Source organism: Ovis canadensis, chromosome 9 (genome assembly GCF_042477335.2).
Source record: "Ovis canadensis isolate MfBH-ARS-UI-01 breed Bighorn chromosome 9, ARS-UI_OviCan_v2, whole genome shotgun sequence".
Classification (NCBI taxonomy): Eukaryota; Metazoa; Chordata; class Mammalia; order Artiodactyla; family Bovidae; genus Ovis; species Ovis canadensis.
This window is the reverse complement of record NC_091253.1, coordinates 48059725-48082122: the sequence shown is the minus strand read 5'-3', so window position 1 is coordinate 48082122 and position 22398 is coordinate 48059725. Positions and strand designations below refer to the sequence as shown.

General features: G+C 38.9%; 1 protein-coding gene across 2 annotated transcripts in view; it reads left to right on the top strand.

Annotated features, from left to right (window-relative positions):
* The window catches only part of TOX (thymocyte selection associated high mobility group box), a 308791-nt gene that overhangs the window by 239660 nt on the left and 46733 nt on the right, over positions 1-22398 (top strand). For both annotated transcript variants that reach the window (XM_069600073.1, XM_069600074.1), the window contains exon 4: positions 11020-11301. In XM_069600073.1, the coding sequence (XP_069456174.1) occupies positions 11020-11301 (282 nt within the window). The remainder of the gene's footprint in view (positions 1-11019; positions 11302-22398) is intronic.

Here is a 22398-nt window from a genome sequence, read left to right as displayed (position 1 = left end):
TGTGATGCTATAAATACACGGAGCAAGTTCTCATAGAAAAACCGCAACTCCCACAGGGCATGTCTTGTAACATTTCCCAATTTTCTTATCACCTGTTCTTCCAGTCCATTCTTTTTGTTTCAATGCACACAATCCTTTGAAAGAGTTCTGAAAATAAGGCACATTATTCAGTCCCTTCTCTGAGAACATCAAAGCAGAGGAAATGTGAACAGACATTAGCATGTTTGAATACACGTTAATATAAGATTATAGCCCTGTGAACAAAGCACTGCCTATACTTTGTAGTACAGATATGAAAGACAGGATCTGTACAAATACAGGACTTCACTGACTAATCACAGGTAGACCCTAAGCAGACTCACAGACTCCTAGCCAGAGGTGGACAAGTGTGTATGAACTGCTTATTCAGCCATTTGGAGAACCAGAGGGTCCCCCAAACCCTTTTAGATAAGGCAGAAAATTCAGTCTGTGAGCCTTCGTGTCCTGCCTTTAATTAGAATTATGAGAGCTGTCCTTCTCACCCAAGAGCCAAGCTCATCCATTGCACATCTGTGTGTCTTCTTTACTTGTGCTGGGCAGAGGAACCTATTCAAGGCTCCCCTGAAGCACAGTGTCAAGCTTGGTAATACTGAAATGTTGATGGTGTAACCATAACAGCAAGCGATAGAGAGTGTTGCCATGAAACAATAAAAAATGCAGTGCCTCAATCTGAGTAAAAAAAAGAACATCTTTCCAACTGTGCAGTTAGAAAGTATCAGTCTGCCCCACAAGTTCCCAGACATCATTGTGATCCAAAGGAGAGATTATATGCACAGAGTTGATGGGAAAGAATGAACTGAAACATATTTTTATGCATTAAAATTTTTTTCGACTTTGTATCTCCTAGTTAGCCTATTAGCACTGATCAGGGACTATTTACTTTCTCACAGCAAACCCCTGTGCTGTGTGACAGGAGCTGCCCAGCTTATCTCAGAGAAAGTCTCTACAGATGCCAGCTTTGGGCTGCCAGAATGCTTGGTCACAACCATGTTAGTGGTTCACCATGAACTAGAAACTAGTCAGGGAAAGCAACCCAAGGTTGATACCAAAAGATAAATAGCAGCCTCTTCCACAAGAAGGAATGCATGGGAGCCTCAACCACAGAATAAGTTTACATTTGGCAAAATGTCTTCATGGTTTTTATTTTAGTTAATCCTCACAATTGCACTTTGAGGTGCAAACATTTAAGGTCAGTACATTTCTCTCATATTGGTCTCTTTAATACTTAACCTCTATCAAACAAACTACACCTCACTCTTTTTATCACATTGTCCATTTCCTGCATTAGTTAGAGCTTGTAGGGAGGGATTTCTTTGTGCTTCTCACTGTTGTTTACCTGGTACCTGGAGCAGTGCCTGGCATAAAGGAAGCACTCAATCAATAATTGTTGCTGAAAAATTGTTATCCACCTATTTTGCAGAGGTGGACAATGAGGGCCAAGTAAATTAAAAGTAGGATAACTCATTAGAATCAGAGCTAGTCTGATGATGTCATGAGCAGGGTTCCTTCCACCATAACACACTCCCTCTCATATGGGAAAAGGAAGAGAAAGAAATCAAATAAAATGGCATAGAATTGCTTTTCCAGTTTATAATAACGGATCCAGATGCATACACTAGGGCAACTTAGGTGTTTCTTTCTGCATCTAGGGGATGTAGAAGTCGAGTTTTATCAAGAAGGGTCAGTACCTGGCAAGGACACTGAGGACATTTAGAGGTTGACGGTCCTACTTCCTTTTGTGGCTTTGACATTTGATCTTTGGTTCATCCCTGGAAGAACATACAAAAAATTAAGTTAAATTTTTTTAATTAAAACTTTTAAGTGCTCTTTCAGGTCAGTTTAATTCAGTTCAGTTCATTCGCTCAGTCGTGTCCAACTCTTTGCGACCCCATGAATTGCAGCACACCAGGCCTCCCTGTCCATCACCAACTCCCGGAGTTCACTCAAACTCATGTCCATCAAGTCAGTGATGCCATCCAGCCGTCTCATCCTCTGTCGTCCCCTTCTCCTCCTGCTCCCAATCCCTCCCAGCATCAGAGTCTTTTCCAATGAGTCAACTGTTTGCATGAGGTGGCCAAAGTACTAGCATTTCAGCTTTAGCATCATTCCTTCCAAAGAACTCCCAGGGCTGATCTCCTTCAGAATGGACTGGTTGGATCTCCTTGCAGTCCAAGGGACCCTCAAGAGTCTTCTCCAACACCACAGTTCAAAAGCATCAATTCTTTGGCACTCAGCTTTCTTCACAGTCCAACTTTCACATCCATATATGACCACTGGAAAAACCATAGCCTGACTAGACAGACCTTTGTTGGCAAAGTTATGTCTCTGCTTTTGAATATGCTATCTAGGTTGGTCATAACTTTTCTTCCAAGGAGTAAGCATCTTTTAATTTCATGGCTGCAATCACCATCTGCAGTGATTTTGGAGCCCCCCAAAATAAAGTCTGACACTGTTTCCACTGTTTCCGCATCTATTTCCCATGAAATGATGGGACCAGATGCCATGATTTGCTCTTTAGCCAGCGTAAATTTTAGCCATGGTGTTTAAAAACTTTCGATGATGTTTTCTTCTATCATATCAAGTCCCTTGTGTAACTAGGGTCCCGATTCATGGGAGAGGCTGCCATGAGGGAGAGACCCCATCTGAAGGAAGTGGATGGTCTGCTGTGGTGGGAGCACCTGTGGACCATGAGCACTAGGTTTCCGAGGTGGTTCTCATCTTCCCCGAGGATGGTAGTCCTGGAGAGTGCTACGTATATCCTTTTGGAAATGTCTAATGAATTATGCTTCAGAGTTTTTGCTTTCTTGTAATAATTAGTTTTCTGATGACTATCCTAACTAATGGAAACATCCCTAGTGGCTCAGACGGAAAGAGATCTACCTGCAGTTCAGGTTGAAGGGCTCCCTAGGTGGCGCTAGTGAGAAAGAACCCACTTGCCAATGCAGGAGACGCATGTTCAATCTCTGGATTGGGAAGATCCCCTGGAGGAAGGCATGGCAACCTACTCCAGTATTCTTGCCTTAAGAATCCCAAGGAGAGAAGAGTCTGGCGGGCTACAGTCCATAGGGTCACAAATAGTCAGACACGACTTAAGTGCATGCACCATCCTAACTAGACTACAGATGTTCCATTCTAGTGCTTTGTAAAGAAACCTGAATCTATGCATCCATATTGTCTATGGGAAGAAAAGTAGACTCCAAATGTTAAATTAAAAAGCAGGTCTTTTTGGAACATCAAAGTTGAAATCAAGTTATTCTGGTCAAATATTGAGGATAAAAATACATTTTCATAAAAATCCTCAATCTTTTTTTCAAACTGCATTTTTCCTCATTTTAAAAATTTTAACATGTGCTATACATATGTATTTCCTAGATTTCTCCTCTTCTGATGTTAAATATTGGTCTTCAGAGTTAGAAATCTAATAGTCAGAAATGTTAACGCCTATTTAAAATACATGTTTTTAACTAACAAGTAGATCACACAAGGAGATCACATAAAAATGATTTAATTTGTTTGGACAACAAATAATTTAGCTCTCTCTTGGAAATGCATTTAGGAAAATAATAAATTTGATTATTAAATTTACCCATGCATTTGTTCGGGTGTATACATTTACATATTAATTGAATCCCTGGCAAAAATATGTAATCAAATTGGAGACTTAAATAATATCAACATTTACATTCTTCTCATAGCCTCTTAGAGTGCATTATTCCTAAGAAAAATGGAAACGCTTAGCCTTCCTGGCCTGATTAATCATGCAGGGCTGGATGGAGTAACAAGAGCAAGGCTCAGAAGCTTTTCTTTGGATGCTGAGGATGGTGTATGTTTGATAGTATGTATTAAAGGGACCGAAAGTAAGCACTTGTCACAGCCTAAGCCAGCGGGGTCTCCTCATGACGCTGGGAAAAACACTCCACAGCAAAGGGTGTCAAATGCTGACAGACAGGGGTGAACGGAAGGGGTAAACAGAAGGGCTTCAGAGATTCCTCACGTTCTCTTGTTCCTGCTGCAACTGGCAAACTTCCAGGCCTAGCCTGCAAAGCCCACAGAAAGCAGCAGCTGGTGGAGCCGCATTAGCAAATAAGGCCTTGGGGCTCCCCATGTTCCAGGCTCTGTTCACCAACTGCTGTTCACTCAAACAGCTGGATCAGAGCAGAGAGAGCCAAGACGTCGTTTGAGCTTTATGTGTACAACTGTTTTGATACGGATTGTCTGCTGGAGGCAGCGATAATGATAGCTTTCAAGGCTCGCACGTTGGACTGTGAAGGATGCTGATATTTGAAAGAAGAAAACAGACTCTGAAGGACTGGGAAACACTCAATTTTAAATACTGAAACTCGGGCCTTCATTTGTTCTGATGCCATTCAAGTGTGCAATTTTAACACCCTTTAGTTACTAATACAACTAATGTTTTAAGAATTTTTTAATTAGTTATATACAAAATGTTACTCATTTTTTAAAACAATAATCTGAGCTGAACAACCTGGGTATTTTTTTCTTTTCCTTTTCAAAGAGAACCCAAGGAAAGTAACCTGCAAACGTGTTTAAATCTGTATCAGAGTGGGCCCACAGAGTCCCTCTCCAGCTGTTTCTCAGCCTGGCGCTCTTACACTGTAGGTGTGGGCCAGGGGAGAAAAGAATGTTATATTAACATCAAGCCATGGATGTAATAGACAGGTCAGGAGGGGAGAACACATGGTATCTGCTTTGGTTTCCTAATTGATTTTAACTGAGCCTTTGCTTTCTATTAATTGGAAGAAGGTTTTGAAGGAACTCAGTGAAAATCTCTTCATCATCATAATCCTCCTCCATTACTTTAATTGACATTTTTTAGCTTCTATAATTAAAGAACAATATTAATCCTCAACAAAAAAAATCTGTAAAATTTAAGGAAACAGTTCCAGTTTTCAAAAAAGTGAAATCTATCCTCTATGTTCAATGGATCAGGAGTGGGGGATAACTATTAAGAGCCATTCAAGACTAAAATGCCAAAGACATGCAGGACTTTTAGTCAAAAAAAAAAAAAAATTCACTGGGCTTGAAATAAGCAAAATGAGAAATGCACACACAAGTTAGAAAGCACCTTGAGACATTCGAGTCCTAAGAATTTAGCAAATGAAGTTCCCAAAAGATCAAGGATTTTTAATATTATTTATGTAAAGCCCAAGCCATCAGTCCTAAATATACCCGAGCATCTATTTGATGGAATTCAAGATATACATGCTGAGTATCTGCTATGTGTCAAGGTCTGTGCTAGATATGAGGGCTATGCTGGTAAATGAAGTAGATTTCTCTCCCTGCATTTTTGAGTTTATAATCTATTAGGGTGTATCAGGCAAGATTAGCTCTGCTGTGTACAACAGAAAACTCAAGAGGACTGAAAAAGATTGACCTTTACTTCCCTTCCACATGACACACTCCCTTGGTAAGTAGACCGTCCATGGTCTGGTGTCTTCATGATAGTCAGACACGCGGGCTTCTTTCCGTGAGTCCAAAATCGTTAGGGTGCTGCCTCTTGGTCCAAGACATTTTCCTGAGCTCTAATTACCACAGCCACACTATTTCCAGCAGAAAAAGAACAAAGGAAAGTGAGCCCTTCCTTCAAGGAGATTTCTTGGAAGGACCACCCAACACTTTCATTTATATTTCAGTAGCCAAAACATGGTCACATGACCATAAAGCTGCAAATAAAGGAGACAGTGTCCTCGGTCAGCCAGCTTTTTGGCTCGACAAGCTAAATACCAGAGGCTTGTCCCTCTGGACCAAAGTAAATGAGGATCAGAGGGTACAACTTGAGATTTCTGCCACAAATGGAAACAGACATTATTCATATTTTCTTTTCATCTTGGGACTAAAGCTAGATGAAGTTCACAGGAAAAAATAAAGATCATCATACTAGCTAAAGTCAGTTTGTACTTGTAGTGTTCGTTTCTTCATTTATACACTGACTAGGCAAGTGTTTTTAGAATACTTGAAATGCCTAATTTAACTAAGAGATCTCAGGAAGGACTGAAAAATGCTTTCAGTTCAGGTCAGTTCAGTCGTTTAGTCATGTCCACCTCTTTTCGACCCCATGAATCGCAGCACGCCAGGCCTCCCTGTCCATCACCAAGTCCCAGAGTTCACTCAGACTCACATCCATCGAGTCAGTGATGCCATCCAGCCATCTCTCTTTTGTCCCCTTCTCCTCCTGCCCCCAATCCCTCCCAGCATCAGAGTCTTTTCCAGTGAGTTAACTCTTCGCATGAGGTGGCCAAAGTACTGGAGTTTCAGCTTTAGTATCATTCCTTCCAAAGAACACCCAGGGCTGATCTCCTTCAGAATGGACTGGTTGGATCTCCTTGCAGTCCAAGGGACTCTCAAGAGTCTTCTCCAGCATCACAGTTCAAAAGCATCAATTCTTCGGCACTCAACCTTCTTCACAGTCTTGTCATGTACAAATCAAGATTACATTGTAGAAATACATACACACTTAAGAAATTTAAAAGTAGTGCCCACAAAGAAAGTACAAGCAGATTGCTTTAGCAGTTCAGAATAAGGAGGTTCTTGAAGCTTTGTAGATGAACTGACTTTTGAACTTTAAAATTTATTCAGTGTTTGGATATGTGAATATGATAATGGCATCATGGAATTGTGACAAGAACTCAAACATGTAAAATAAGCGTATTTCTACTCTAATCTTTGTTGGTAGAGAGATCTGAGACCATTTAATCTCTACCATCCTCAGTAAACTTGTGTAAACAGACATTTCTGCCTCAAAGGGGAATTATAAGGCCCAACAGGTGAAAAAGTTCTGTGCAAACTGAAAATCACTGAGCAAAGTATTTTTTTAAAACTGTTTTTCAAATTTTCAAACAGCAACTGCTCAGAAAGTGAATGCTGAAAGAGCGGCATAGACAAGGCACATGTTTAAGGGAGAGAGAGGCAAAGAAAAACAGTTAGTTGGGTTTAGTTGAATAATTAGGTGTTTGACGGACACACAAGGAATAAAGTTTATTTGGAATCTTGAATAGCATGCCGAAGAGTTTGGATTCCATTTGGGAGGCAGATATCACTGAGAAGTGTTTGAGTCTGACTCATGAAGATTAATTTTACAGCACTCTTAGGGGTGGATGTGAAGATGTTCTTTTCATTAAACGTTAAGTAGCTGTTCCAAGTGAAGAGGTAGTGAAAGCCTGAAATACGTGAACGGGGTGGGGTGAGAGAAGGTCAGATGGGAGGAGTATTTCAGAGCCAACTGAGTGGAACCCACCAGAGTTTGATAGAAAAGGAATGAACCAAAAATTACTAAAACATTTTGAGTAGAGGTGATGAAGAGGATGAAGGTGTCATCAAGAGAAACTGGACACAGAGGACAAAATAGTTTTGAAAAAGAAAACTTTGTTCAGTTTTCCAGCAGTGGTGATGTCCAAGTAGTGACGTCTAGCAGAGTCAGACCCAGAATTGGGGCCAGAATTATACATTTTCATTTAGAAATTCCCCACTAACAAAATCGTGATGCATCTTAGCTGAATGGAAGAAATGTGACTCAGAATGTTAGGGAATCATTTAGGGGTGGAAAGTTGTAAGAAGAATAGAAGTCAATGGCAGAGCCAAGAGGAGTCAGAATAGCAGTTGAGATTAAGCATGACTTAAGTGAATTATTCACAATACACGGAAAATACTGGAGAGTAACAGGAAATAATATTTTTCAAGTTGATGTTTCATATTTCACATTAAGATCTGTAGTCAGTCACTATCTTTCTAGAAGGAAACCAGTAATCAAAACGTTTGCTTACCTTCATGAGCTGACTAATTATTTTTAGTTTTCAGTAATCAAGCTCCCTCCAGTTTAATTTGCCCCATGTTATACATTAGGCAGTGATGAACACTGAACTGACTCCTATGAAAGCAGAGTGGAATGAAAAAACTCCTCCTAATTCAGAAATGTCACCAAGGGTGTTAAGATCTATTTCTAAGTGCATCTGAGGGCTAAAGAGATGAATGTGCTCTCTAATTTGTGCTTGCCACCCTCTACACGGGAGAAGTGGTCTTTTATTCAGTGTTAAAGCTGCTGTCTGCCTGGCATAACACCATTGGTTACATGATATTTTAAACTAACGATAAGTCTGTTGAAAAAGTGGTATCCTGTTGAGTGCCTCATGGTCCCTACCCAGGCTGATTCCTTACTCCCTTTCACCATGCCCACCTCCTTCTACTAAAATTACAAAGGTGGAAATACAGCTTTAATACTCAGAGATCTACTCACCACACTAATTAGCATGGGAGAATAATAATTTTAAGAAAATACTACAAAATGGTGAAAAAGATAGGTGCTATGAGGTGGAATTTGTAGGCATAAATCTGGAAACTCTGTGTGTAGGTAATTTAGAGATCACTTTCCGCCATGTCATGTGAAAACCACAATGTTGCTGAAAGAGTGAGAAGTGAGCTCCAGATAAGTTGCACACTGTTCAAGCTTGTAACTTGGGATTTCTGTGACAGAGAAATAACATATCAATTAGTTACATACTTTGGGGAAAATAATTTAAAGTATGATTCTGTTAGTAAACATTTTTAATTTACAGGACTCTACAAAACAGATATGTTTGAATATGCATGCAACTGCTTTGTTTGGTGTAGGGTTGGGAGAGGGAGCTGCCCCATATATAGAACAGTACCCTTAGTGGGCTCCCGTTAGTCAGTGCCCACAATGAAACACCAGTTCCACGTGCTAAAAGTCTAAAAGACAGCACAATATGACCTCAGGACCTTAGAATACGGGCCTGAAAAGAGACTCAGTGGCACAACTTGAGGATAACCGTGAATGCTAGTATTGATCAGATTATAGAAGTTATATGAACAGTTACACAGGAACAAACACTATTTTAGTAAACATGAGTGGAGGCAACATGAATGGACTCAATAAGAACCATGGATTTGGGTAGACAGTTCGGACAGGTGTGTTTGATTATCTTTAATTAACTATAACTATCCCTTCAGGATACATAAAATATTGGATCAGCTGCTTAATACAGTAGGAAGTATCAAAGACTGGAATTGAGAGATGTAGGTTTTAACTCCAACTCTGTGATTTGGGTAAATCGTTTTTTAAGATCTCTAGGTTTTATTCATTTATTTATATAGCTATTCAACAGATATTCAAAACCCCTCAGTCTCTTCTTTTCACTGAGAGCATGTCACTGGGGCCTCTGCAGAGCTAACATATATCACTGAATAGTAACAACTGCTTAATGAGGGTTTTCATAGAAAGGAGAACTGTGAGCTGCTTTTGGAAAGTTAGAGGGACATGGTTTAAATTATGGGGGAAAAGGTTGATTTGAACCAGGAAAGCAATGCCTATAAAAGCATACAGTCAGCCTAACCCATCTCCTAGGAGAGCCAGAGTCTAGGATACCTAGAACTGAGACTGAAGATGAAGCAGTAGCAAGAGTTGGAAAGGTCAGAAGTGGGGAGTATTGACTAATATGATGACTTACGGTGGAGATAGCGAACCTAATACAGAGAACAGAGGCAGACACCTCTTCAGTCACAACTCCTGTTTCAGACAGGTCTAACTGGGTTGGTAAGATGCCTAGAGAGCATTGGTAGAAAATGAGTTTATTACCGAAAGAAAAAAATCCTATGACTAAGTTACCTATTACCCTTTTCATTATTTCCATGTCATGGTAACATTTGCAGATGGGTAATTACTAGGCATTCTGACATTGTATGGGGTTTTTTTTCTTAATGAAATAGAGAAAGGTAACTTTTATTTTTACTTTTTCCATTCCCAAATATAAATTTAACGTATACCTCTTCATGTTAAAAAAGAACTGCCCTTCTTTTTTCCATTTCTTTTTTCTCTCTGTTGCTTTATAAATCTTCTACCTGCATGAACTCCCCAGCACCCTTCAGGAAGAACAAAACTGAGCTGCTTCTGTAAGCCCCACAAAATATTCCCATTATTTTAAATTTGAAAATGCCACAGAAATATTAAGTGAAATTCACCACACTGCTCTTATACAACACTTTTGACCTCTAGATGCGTTAAGAGCTTCATCCTCCAATGCTTTTAATTCTAATCCTTGCAGAGACAAAATTCACTGCTTGAATTATAAGAGTGAGTCTCATTAAGGCTAAAAAGCAGTGACCCAGATAGCATAATGGATTAATATCGTGACCTTGCAACTTTAGAGCTTTACTTTCAAATCTGACTAGGTAGTCAAATCATTTCAATAGTCAATTAATCAATTGGTTAATACCAGCCTGTAAGTGTTCTAAGTCAGAAGTTCATAGATCATGTGGCCAATACTAGCCTATATAGAATTAAGCTGAGAACCATAGTATGCTTAACTTTCAAAACCTTTTTCAATTGATGAGAATCAAAGAAATGGATTTTCATGAATTACTATGAATGCTGTAGTACTAGTGTAATGTTAATTGCTCAGTCGTCTCTGACTCTTTGAGACCCCATGGACTGTAGCCCGCCAGGCTCCACTGTCTGTGGGATTTCCCAGACAAGAGTACTAGAGTGGGTAGCCATTCCCTTCTCCAGATCTTCCTGACCCAGGGATTGAACCTGTGTCTCCTGCATCACAGGCAGATTCTTTACATTCTGAGGCACCAGTGAATGCTGTAATCACTAATAATTATATAATATTGACACACTAATAAACATCAGTATTTTGAAACTTACCCTATCAGTATCTGTTAATGATATATGTTTGCATTTCACTGCAGTGTAAAGAAGGACTGTAAATATAATTAACCAGGTCTTGAGTAATGAAATGTAATGTCAATGGATTTCCAACATTCTGTATTTTACTATCTTTAGGGTGCTACATACAGTTACGATTATCCTTCTCTAGGAGAAGGGTGGAAATGTGTATAGTTAACCAGGAGTTTTAAACTTAAAAAAATGGAGTTTTAAAGCCTAGGGATTTTTTTTTCCAGAAACAAGTTTTGTGAAAAATTATTCCTGTCCTTTTTTTGTAGATGCAAGATATACGGAACCCAGAAGGGACGCACTATAGCTCCCATCCTCAGATGGCAGCCATGAGACCAAGGGCTCAGCCTGCAGACCTCAGGCAGCAGCCGGGAATGATGCCGCATGGCCAGCTCACCACCATCAACCAGTCACAACTCAGTGCTCAGCTCGGACTTAACGTGGGAGGGGGCAGCATCCCCCACAACTCACCATCTCCTCCTGGAAGCAAGTCTGCAACTCCTTCACCATCCAGCTCAGTGCACGAAGACGAAGGTGACGATGCCTCCAAGGTAGGACTTGTAAGAAATGCTTGCTGCCTTAAAAAATACTGTTCATTAGCACTTTCCCTGACTTCAGGTGGATGGAGGTAATATCATCCAAATGGGAAGCATTGTGGGGGACTGAATGAGTTAAATCACCTGCTTGTCCAAATACATTTTAAAGTTCCGAACAAATCCTTTCGGAGAAGGCAATGACAACCACTCCAGTACTCTTGCCTGGAAAACTCCATGGACGGAGGAGCCTGGTGGGCTGCAGTAACTTCACTTTCACTTTTCACTTTCATGCATTGGAGAAGGAACTGGCAACCCACTTCAGTGTTCTTGCCTGGAGAATCCCAGGGAGCCTGGTGGGCTGCCGTCTATGGGGTCCCACAGAGTCAGACATCACTGAAGCAACTTAGCAGCAGCAGCAGCAGCAACAAATCCTTTAAATGCAAATGTACTAAACATAGGAGTAGGTTGCACCCACACAGTACAGGGTCTGCTAGTGAGTAAGGGAGAATAAATAAACATCTAAGACTCAATATCCAGTCAGGCTTATTTCACTGCTCATTCAAAACTATCTTTCAATTTAACTACTTTATTTTAAAAAGGCAGTATCCCCGGGATATAATATTGGGTCTGTGTGTGTGTGATGGTTAGAGAAATCTCTGAGATCATCTGATCCAAACATGTCATATTTAGGATGAAGAAAAGAAGGGTCAGAAGTACTAAGTGATGCCCTTCCGGAGAAAGGAGCCTGGGTGCTTCTTTACTTATCTTTTGTTAACCCCAGGCCGTTGTGATTGTCCGTCTGCATGACCTTAAGTTATTTGTATGAAGATGGGTCTTTGTTGTCCTTATTTTTGGAAAATTAGCTACAAAAGTAGTTAGCTCTTTAAAGTATTCAAGGCACCTTTGTCAAATGATTGTTTCATAACCAAGTATACTCTCAGTCAAGAAGACCAAAATCATCTTTTTATTGCCTTGGTTATCAGTCAGTCAGGGTTTGCTGGTAGCACAGTAGTAGAGAATCCACCTGCAATTCAGGAGAAGAGGGTTCAATCCCTGGGTTGGGACAATCCCCTGAAAAAGGAAATGGCAACCAACTCCAGAATCTTTGCCTGGAAAATCCCATGGACAGAGGAGACTGGTGGGCTACAGTCCGTGGGGTCTCAAAAGAGTCAGACATGACTTAATTGACTAAAGCATCACATCAGTCAAGCATCTGTCAAACTTGACCCCTCAAGGACTCTTGTCCCTGGTTACTGTGAAAAGCACTGGCAGCTACATGCATGCTTCATATTCCTCCTAAGTTTCAGTGTCACTAATGAATTGCCACTTGGGTCAGTCTTTTGTTTCTTTTCACTTTGTGAGAATTTTGTTTTGGGGAAACAAAAGGCAATACCATGGGATTCTGATCTATACAGTTAACTTAACAATTGCTAGCTACACTGGAGAAGGCAATGGTGACCCACTCCAGTACTCTGGCCTGGAAAATCCCATGGGCAGAGGAGCCTGGTAGGCTGCAGTCCATGGGGTCGCTAAGAGTTGGACACAACTGAGCGACTTCACTTTCACTTTTCATTTTCATGCATTGGAGAAGGAAATGGCAGCCCACTCCAGTGTTCTTGCCTGGAGGATCCCAGGGACAGGGGAGCCTTGTAGGCTGCTGTCTATGGGATCGCACAGAGTCAGACACAACTGAAGTGATTTAGCAGCAGCAGCAGCTACACTAATCTTTTAACAATCCAAATAGTGACACATAGATTTATTCAGCCTGATGTCAAAAGACAAGGCTGCTATGTTGACATTTTATTATTTTCAGTATTCTTGAAGCTCTAACATTTAGGGCCTTAATCCTCAAAGCACCACCAGGGTAGCTAATTCCTAGAGATAGTGAATGACTCCCCTGGAGCACATCTTTGATAGACATACCATACAACCAGAGCCACACCCAAGTCATCTCCTTCATCAGACTGTTACATACCATACCAATACCCCCGGCACATCTCCCCAGAGGACCTGCTATGGACAACTAGGGAACACCTCTAGAGCAGAGCCCTTGGAAAACTGTTCAGACCTTCCTGTCCTGAGCTGACTCGGCCCCTTCCTTTCCCCCCAAACCGCAATAAGGACTCTGGCCTTTCCCTGCCCTCTCCCATCTCTGCCTCTTGACGACCCTGTGTGGCATGCTGGGCCTCCTGTTTCTGGGTTTGTGTGAGTATAAATTTCTTCTTTCATAACATTCATTTCCATGACTGCTGTCTGCCATCCCTGATGAAAACAAATGCCTGATATGTTTTAGAGCAGCTACACAGCTAGATATGAGCACCCATGCTGATCCCCTCTACCCCATGGTCTCTCCCTGTCAGTGAGCCATCCTCTCATGAGGGAAAGAAAAAGAGAAGGAGGCTAACTGATAGGACTTGAATAATGTATCGGGCTTGTGAAAGCCTGGTCTTTGGCTGATCACTTCAAGGGCAAAATAAATTTTTAAGAAAATGTGTGTTTTTCTAATGGTATCTCCAGCCAGTGAGCACCAGGATCTAAATGTGAACACCAAGAATCTGTTTGTGGTCAGTGATTTAGGTGTCGGATTATGCATGGATGGTGATTCAAGTTAAATTTCTTAATGTAGGTGATATGTACTACATTGCAAGGGGAAAAAATTAATGTTCTACTCATAGGAAGGATCAATTTGTGCATCTGGATTAGATCTTTATCAGTATTCATTGTTTACATTTCAGGAAATTTGTATGTGTAGCACACTGAGTAGAAATCAGAAGTTCATAGAATTAATATTGATAGATTCCGCCGTTTTCTATTGACATATCAGGTCCATATCCTATACTTTTGCTAAGGTATGAATTTGTATGTAATGAGTTTCCAGGCAGGTGTGAAACTTTGCCAGTGAGTATCCTAACCAATCATTTAACTTCCACATCTCAGAGTAATTTATAGCTCATTACTAATGAGCATGTGAACGTTATGTAGTGGAATATTCTATAGTGGTATATTCTTGAATAAGCTATGATGTGAAGGTGGGTTTCTCAAGAATGCCTTCATTAAGGTGACTTTTTATCTACACAAATACTCTCAAGTTCATGCCTAGTTTAAGTGCATTTTCCATCTCAAAAGCTATCTTCCCATTCCAGCTATACACACTGTCCTTCACCTTCTCTCCAGTTCAGAATTCCCCTGCCCATTTTCAACTTATTTTTATTAAATGATTTTAAAAATTCCTCCAATGAAAGTGTTCAAGCTTTCTTCATCACTGCCAATTAAATCGGAATTTTCCTTTATGTATGAGAAGGGTTTATGAGGACTGTTGTACTGCTACAGCTCCCGTTAAATGTGAAGTACTGTTTAGTCAAAAGGATCACTTAAATAATTTCTAATAAGAGAACTAAAAAAGAGTATTTAGTCTCACACCTGAAAAAGAAGCATTTAAACCTTCCCTCTTAACACTTTGTGCTCTCTTAAGCGATTGCATATTAATTCCAGTTTATCTAATTGAACAAGTAAATGAAATAACTTTGTTTTGACAGACAGAAATATTGTAAATACATCAGTAAAATAAATTATCACCTTATAAACACTCCCCATGGCCCTGATTGCTATGGAGCTGTGTTGACAGCCTGAAGTCATAAACTAGACATACAGTCAAACATCAGAAAAATATAAACTTGGGTAGCTTATGGTTCTAAGCCTGTAATCCAGTATGTGTAACACAACAGACACTTTAAGACACTTAAAGTATCTGGCATTTCAGCAGTGTTTTTAGCACAGTTTTCCGTTTAAGGGAATTATGGGCTAAGAATCACAATATATATTTTTCCATCCTTTTACTTTCAGCTTCTCTGCTGAAAGGATTGTATGTGTTTCTTGTCAGTGGTATATAGTTAAGTTTTTACTTTCAAGTGAAACTGACTTTTAATGACAAAAGTGATGTAATTTTTTTGGTTTTAATTATGTTTCTTGACTATTATGTTTATTTCTATATATAAAACCATGCCTGTATCATGTCAAAAAAAAAAATGACACTGACCTCATTTACATACATTCACATATTGAATAAATGCTAAAATACTTGAGTCAATTTCTCCATTTAAGTATGTTGCTTTCTATTTGTCTCACATATGTCTATGTTTCTTTTTCTCTTTCTTACCTTCCTTAAGATTGATCTTACTTTTCTCATTTCAATATTTCCCGTTTTAAGATTGGAAATTAAATTTTATAATCTTTCTCTTTATTTAGTAACTACTCTTAAAAATGCGTGAAAGTCTAAAATTGACATAAAAATGCATGGAAGCCTAACATTGATCAATATCTTTACCCTTCATAAATTAGTTTAACTCTAAATACCCTTCTTTCAATTTATACTGGAGCAGTTATTGCTATTGTTTATCTTGATTATAATTTAAATTATAAATTATCTTTAAATTAAATGTAATTTTATGAACTTCATAAAATGCTATTTTTGTTTTTACAGTCTTTTTTCTATAGATTTATTCACATGTAAAAATTTTTTTTCATCTGACAGCATTTTCCCTATGTCTGTGAAATTTTCTCTCATGATGATCTATTGGGAACAAGATTACCTTAAAAAGTACTTTAACTAGGAAAAATAATTTTAGATTGATGGTGATTCTCCATTATCTTTTGAAGATGTCTTAATCCATTGTATTCTGATTAATTTACTTATATCAATTTCTCTGTTCATAATTCAACTTTAAGCTGTATCAAATCTGAAATTAATGCTCATATATTGGGGTTTTAATTTCAATTATTTTATGTCTCTAGTTTTATTTGGTTCTTTCTCAAATCTGTTTGGATTTTTTTTTTTTTTTTAGTTGCTTACTCTTTATCCATGGATTTAATCTCTTTTGTTCTTTAAGCATTTGTTAATTCCAATCTGTGAAGCCTTTGGGGGTCTGAGTCTGTTGTCTATTGTTGCCACTGGCCCTTGGTTTTAATGCCTTGATTCATTCTGCTTTTTTGCTTTTGGAATAAGAGCTGATATTCTTTAGAACTTTATGAGAATTCTATTCGACCTGGTTTGAAAGTGGACTCCTCTAAAGATGGTTTGTGTTTGCTTCTGCCAAGTGACTTGGACCATTACAATCTAGAGCCACTTTTGGCTTAAAAGTTTTTCAGATCACTAGAGTCATATGCGTTCAGGGTATAAATCTTCACAAATGCTGTCTTCTGTTTGTGAATTATCACAAAAGATATTCTTCCCCTTGCCTTCAGAATCATCCTTGCAGGTATTGGGAGGGAACATGCCAGGCAAATCATTTTATTTCACCCTGCTCAGAAAGTCTAATTCTTTTCAGTCCTGACTTATAATAGGAACTCTCCTGTTAAACATCCCACTTTTTTTGGTCAGTCATGGGCTTCATCCTCTATCTGCTATATCTTTGACTCAATTTCACCAGGTTCAGCAGCTGTCTTCAAGACAAAAGTTGGCCTTAGTACTCTGCTTGCTTCTCTGGGTTCTTACATTTGCTTGTTTTTGCTTTTCAGAGTTTCTTACTAAGTTGATAGTTCATCTAGTATGCATTAACATACGAACAGAAAGAGAAGGGTTTTTTTTTTCCTCAAAGAAAATAGGGTGTCGCTAGAGGATCAATTAAATAAGCCTTAAAAAAGTACTTTTTATTTACTATAGTTCTGAAGGCTAGACGATTCCTAGAATAAAGTAAAAATGGTAGGCAGACAGAAGTCAAGTAAAATCAGGCAGTATTGGAACCAAATGTCAAGCCACATTGTCTAGCATTAGGACAGAATATTTAAAATTGAGTTTCAAAAGCCTGGTATTTCCCACATTGAACTGTATTTATTACACAATTGTTGAACACTTCACATGATGTAATATGTATGATACTTTTAAGAATTTCTTAGATCCGAGCAACTAATATGTATTCATTTATCAGAAATAAAGTATCCCAGTGGTTAAGAGTGAGCTTATTAGCAGGTAGTTTTGGGGAAAATAGTGAAATTCAGTCAAGCAACCAGTTAGTACCCAATTCCAAATAACAGCTCCTAAATCCATTTAAGTAGCTAGATTATACTACAATGTGATGTTTCCTGGGTGTAAATGTTGTTAGATGATTCATACTCTAGATAACTGGGAATACCTTGATTAAGTCATGGAATAAAGTTCAAGTGAGCAAGCTCCGGGAGCTGGTGACGGACACGGAAGCCTGGCATGCTGCAGTCCTTTGAATCAAAGAGTAGGACACTGCTGAGCACCTGAACTAAACTGAGGCTACACACAGGTGCCTACCTGGCATTTTATTCATGGGAACTGTGTATCAACAGCTTGTGCATTCTCTGTGAGGCAAGAGAAAATTTTAACCTAAAATAATAAATAAATGTATCACCCTAGATAGGTAAATTTAGAAAAGACCAAATGAATCTAACAAAACTGATAAACATAACTAACAGGTGTATGTGCTGCTGCTGCTACTAAGTCGCTTCAGTCGTGTCCAATTCTGTGCGACCCCATAGACGGCAGCCCATCAGGCTCCGCCGTCCCTGGGATTCTCCAGGCAAGAACACTGAAGTGGGTTGCCATTTCCTTCTCCAGTGCATGAAAGTGAAAAGTGAAAGTGAAGTCGCTCAGTCGTGCCGGACTCTTAGCGACCCCATGGACTGCAGCCCACCAGGCTCCTCAGTCCATGGGATTTTGCAGGCAAGAGTACTGGAGTGGGTTGCCACTGCCTTCTCCGAACAGGTGTATGTAATAGTTTGTAAAACAGATTCATTTTGGGGGATCTTTGATTCTGCCAAAGATAACTAAGTATTGTTTCAGGATGACTTTAGCAAAAACAGTCAGTGGCCTTATATAAGGTAAGAAATATTGTCAAATCTTTTCTTCACTTTAAAGTGATTTTGCTGGACAGTAGCCCAAATTTCTTACCTTATATAAGGCCGCTGAGTGTTTTTGCTAAAGTCATCCTGAAACAATACTTAGTTATCTTTGGCAGAATCAAAGATCCCTAAAAATGAATCCGTTTTACAAACTATGAAACCTATACAATGCCCTCTGCTTGTGAATCATCTCAAGAGTATAACACTTTATATATGGTTTTCTGTAACTGATGTTTTGAGTCATTGAATTAGTTATTATTAATGATAATAATAAACCCAATTGTAAAATGAAAGAGGTATTAAAGCCTTACTGATTTCACAGTAACTAGATGACTTACTTTCCATGCTTATTTGAATTTATTCTCGTAAGGGGATTTTAGATGGGATAGTTTAGAAAGAAAGGAGAGAATGAATTTAAGTAGCAGAATTTTTCAGTTACAGTACCATCACAAAAAGTGCTGTAATATGCCCTGTTTCTATGGCAAAGATTTTATAATATTTACTTTATATGATAAGAGTTATAAGTGGAGTTCTATGTTGTTTGTTCAGCCTATTATGCAGATGGTGCTTGATTAAAATCTATTTTAAACTACAGCGATTACTGCAAGATAGTGTGCATTAAACAGCTCTCCCGGCTCCATTAAAGGCTTTGGGACCGCGGCAGTTTATTTTAAATATGCTTATAGACGTTTCCAACTTCTCCAGGGACGTTTCAATATCAGTGATTCTCTTTCCTTGAGTCTTAACTCCTCTACTCTGTATTCTTAAGAAGTGCTATCTAAGTAACACCATTAACACATTGCTTTTTTAAAGTGGAAAATTATTGTTTTATTGTGATAAATAAGTTAAATACATCACTTTAATTAAGCAATAAGACATGACTGGAGGTGGATTACCAAAAGCATAAAGACACCCCCAGGGATTTGGGAAATAGGTATCAGTCTAAAAGTTAATACAGGGAGCACAGATATCTTTGTAAAGCTACTGTGAGAGCAGTATGTCTATGCATTTGTGTCTGTATTTATTTTTTCATGGGAGCTTTAATAGAGCATGAAAAAGTCCATGGTAATAAGGATTACAGGTAAGGCCTAAGTCCAGACATATTCTTAGTTGCTATGATTTTCAAACAACTGTTGTATACGTTTCAGATGTCCTTTTCCTTGCCACTGTAAGCCTTTGCCCACTACTGTAGAATGCAGGTGGGAACGTGGTGATCCGCTGCATGTAGACTCCGTACTGATGCTGTGAGTTTGGAAAGATTAACAGGGCCTTGTTCCTACTCTCAATGTGCTTGTCATTGTGGAGACTTTATATTTTTGCATTCTATGGTCCATCTGTATTGTCAAGATCATGACATTGGAATTAAATTTTACCTCTTCTAATCTTAGAACCCAAGTAACTCTAGAAATGTTATACTCTAAAACAGTGTCCTATACACGATCCTGTACAGTCCTTATAGTAGCCACAAGTCCTGTGTGACCATGTACATTTAAATCTAATTAAAATTAAATTTGAAAATCTAGTTCCTCACTTGCTCTAGCTTAGCATACTCCATTGTCACACGTGGCTAGTGCCTACCTTCAGACAGACAGTACAGAGAACGTTTCCATCTTCCTAGAAGATTCCATGAGATAGTACTGCTCTAGACTACAGTAGTCAGTGTCTGCGGGAAAATTAGGCCATAAAATTATAAACTTTCATCCATTCAGACAATACTCAAAATTAAGGTCCAGGGACATATTACAAATCCATTTAGCTCATTTTCTCACCACAATCATATTTATCATCATTGTGTTCATTCCAAATAGTTGATGGTCAGAAAGGCTAGGTGTCTTTCAAAATGCAATCCATTCCTGGCATGTAAGTGGATCTAAATTATAGCAGCATATCTTTCTTTGGGGAGGTTTTGTATACGAGAAATGATCATGTGGTTTTTAAATACGTGATGAAACTACAGCCAGAAAGTAGGCCTGACAAATTCCCAGTTCATTATACAGACTTTATAACAGCTCACTTCTGTACCTTCCCAAACACAAGTCAAATGCAAAGTAAAAAATAAGACCCCCACAATTAGGTGGTAATGCCCAGTGTTCAGACCCCCCCACCACATCAGGTGGTAATGGCCAGGGCTCACGTGGCAGACAGCCTTTTCACTTCATACAGCACTGCCCACATGTGTGGATGCATTAGACAGCCAGCCACAGCAGGGGATTTGTATCCTGTTATATTGCTTTCTAAAAGCAGACATTGTACATATCCAGTAAGCCTCTATGCAAGGAACACTGAGCAATATAACAATGATTCCCTTCAAAGCATATTTTATTTCTTAAAATTATTTCATACATAATTTTTATTTTTGTGTTTTCCTCTTACCACAGCTTTTGGTGGAAGGGCGCTATTTTAAGCCATAGTTTGGCTCTATGAGGGCAGTTTTACAAGTGGTCAGAATATTATGATCTAAGAATATCATTTTAGTGAGCTAGTTGAATTACTGAAGAAAAGGCAGTGAATCTTAAGAAATAAATATTTTATGTGTGCCCTGTAGATTAGTTCACTCAGATGCCAATTTTCTTGCATGACAGATAATTCAGCCTAAGATTAACCATGAGTATTTAAAAGGAGAGTGTAAAAAAATTTTTTTAATAAATAAATAAAAGGACAGTATATCAACATGCTCTCACTTTCAGGAATCGCAGAGATAAAGCTGATGTAATGCTATGAAATTGGCCAGTAGTCTGGCCATAATGGGGGATAACACCCCAGCTTCAAGCTTGGTGCCTCTCAGGTACACTGTCAGATACACAGGTGAAGCCTCAGGGTGACCCTCCATAATACATAAATGGTGTCTGCTAAGCCTTGAAAATAGGGAGGCAGAAATCATAAGATGCTTGTTTCTCCTAAAGGAGAAGACTGCATCTGGCTAACCCTGTTAATAAAGATAAGCCAGAAAAATAGGGGAAGCCTCCAGAAAGCCAACCAAATTGATTGGCTGCATGGACTTGTTTAGAGATTCCTATAGGGTTGCTATCAAAACAGTTATATGTATTGTGTCAAAACAGTAGCTTGTGGTTTCTGTATGCTTGATACTTAGAGCTTCTCACTGGCCATAGCCGGTGCTCCGGCTTCTGCAGAGACTCCCTAGAAAGGAGGGCCACGTTTTCCAGTAGTAGGTTAACTGTCCTTCTTGCTACCATGGGTGTCACATGAATCCAGCAGATCTGAAACATGCCCCATGTCATCCAAATACTGATTTAAAAAGTAAGTAAGACAGCCTCTTCAATAAATGGTGCTGGGAAAACTGGACAGCTACATATAAAAGTGAAATTAGAACACTTCCTAACACCATACACAGAGATAAACTCAAAATGGATTAAAGACCTAAATGTAAGACCAGAAACTATGGAACTCTTAGAGGATAACATAGGCACAATACTCGATGACATAAATCAAAGCAAAATCCTCTATGACCCACCTCCTAGAGTAAGGGAAATAAAAACAAAAGTAAACAAGTGGAACTTGATTAAACTTAAAAGTTTTGCACAGCAAAGGAAGCTATAAGCAAGGTGAAAACACACCCCTAAGAATGGGAGAAAATAATAGCAAATGAAACAATTAACAAAGATTTCTGAAGTATACAAGCAGCTCATACAACTCAATGCTAGGAAAACAAACAACCCAATCAAAAAGTGGGAAAAAGACCTAAACAGACATTTCTCCAAAGAAGACATACAGATGGCTAACAAACACATGAAAAGATGCTCAACATCGCTTATTATTAGAGAAATGAAATCAAAACCACAATAAGGTATCACCTCACACCAGTCAGAATGGCCATCATCAAAAAGTCTACAAACAATAAATGCTAGAGAGTCTACGAACAATAAATGCTGGAGAAAAGGGAACATTCTTGCACTGTTGCTGGGAATGTAAATTGACACAGCCACTATGGAAGACAGTATGGAGATGCCTTAAAAAACTAGGAATAAAGCCACCATATGACACAGCAATCCCACTCCTAGGCATATACCTCAAGGAAACCAAAACTGAAAAAGACACATGTATCCCATTGTTCATTGCAGCACTATTTACAATAGCTAGAACATGGAAGCAATATAGATGTCCATTGACAGATGAATGGATAAAGAAGTTGTACATATACAGAATGGAATATTACTCATCCATAAAAAGGAATGCATTTGAGTCAGTTCTGATGAGGTGGATGAACCTAGAACCTATTATACAGAGTGA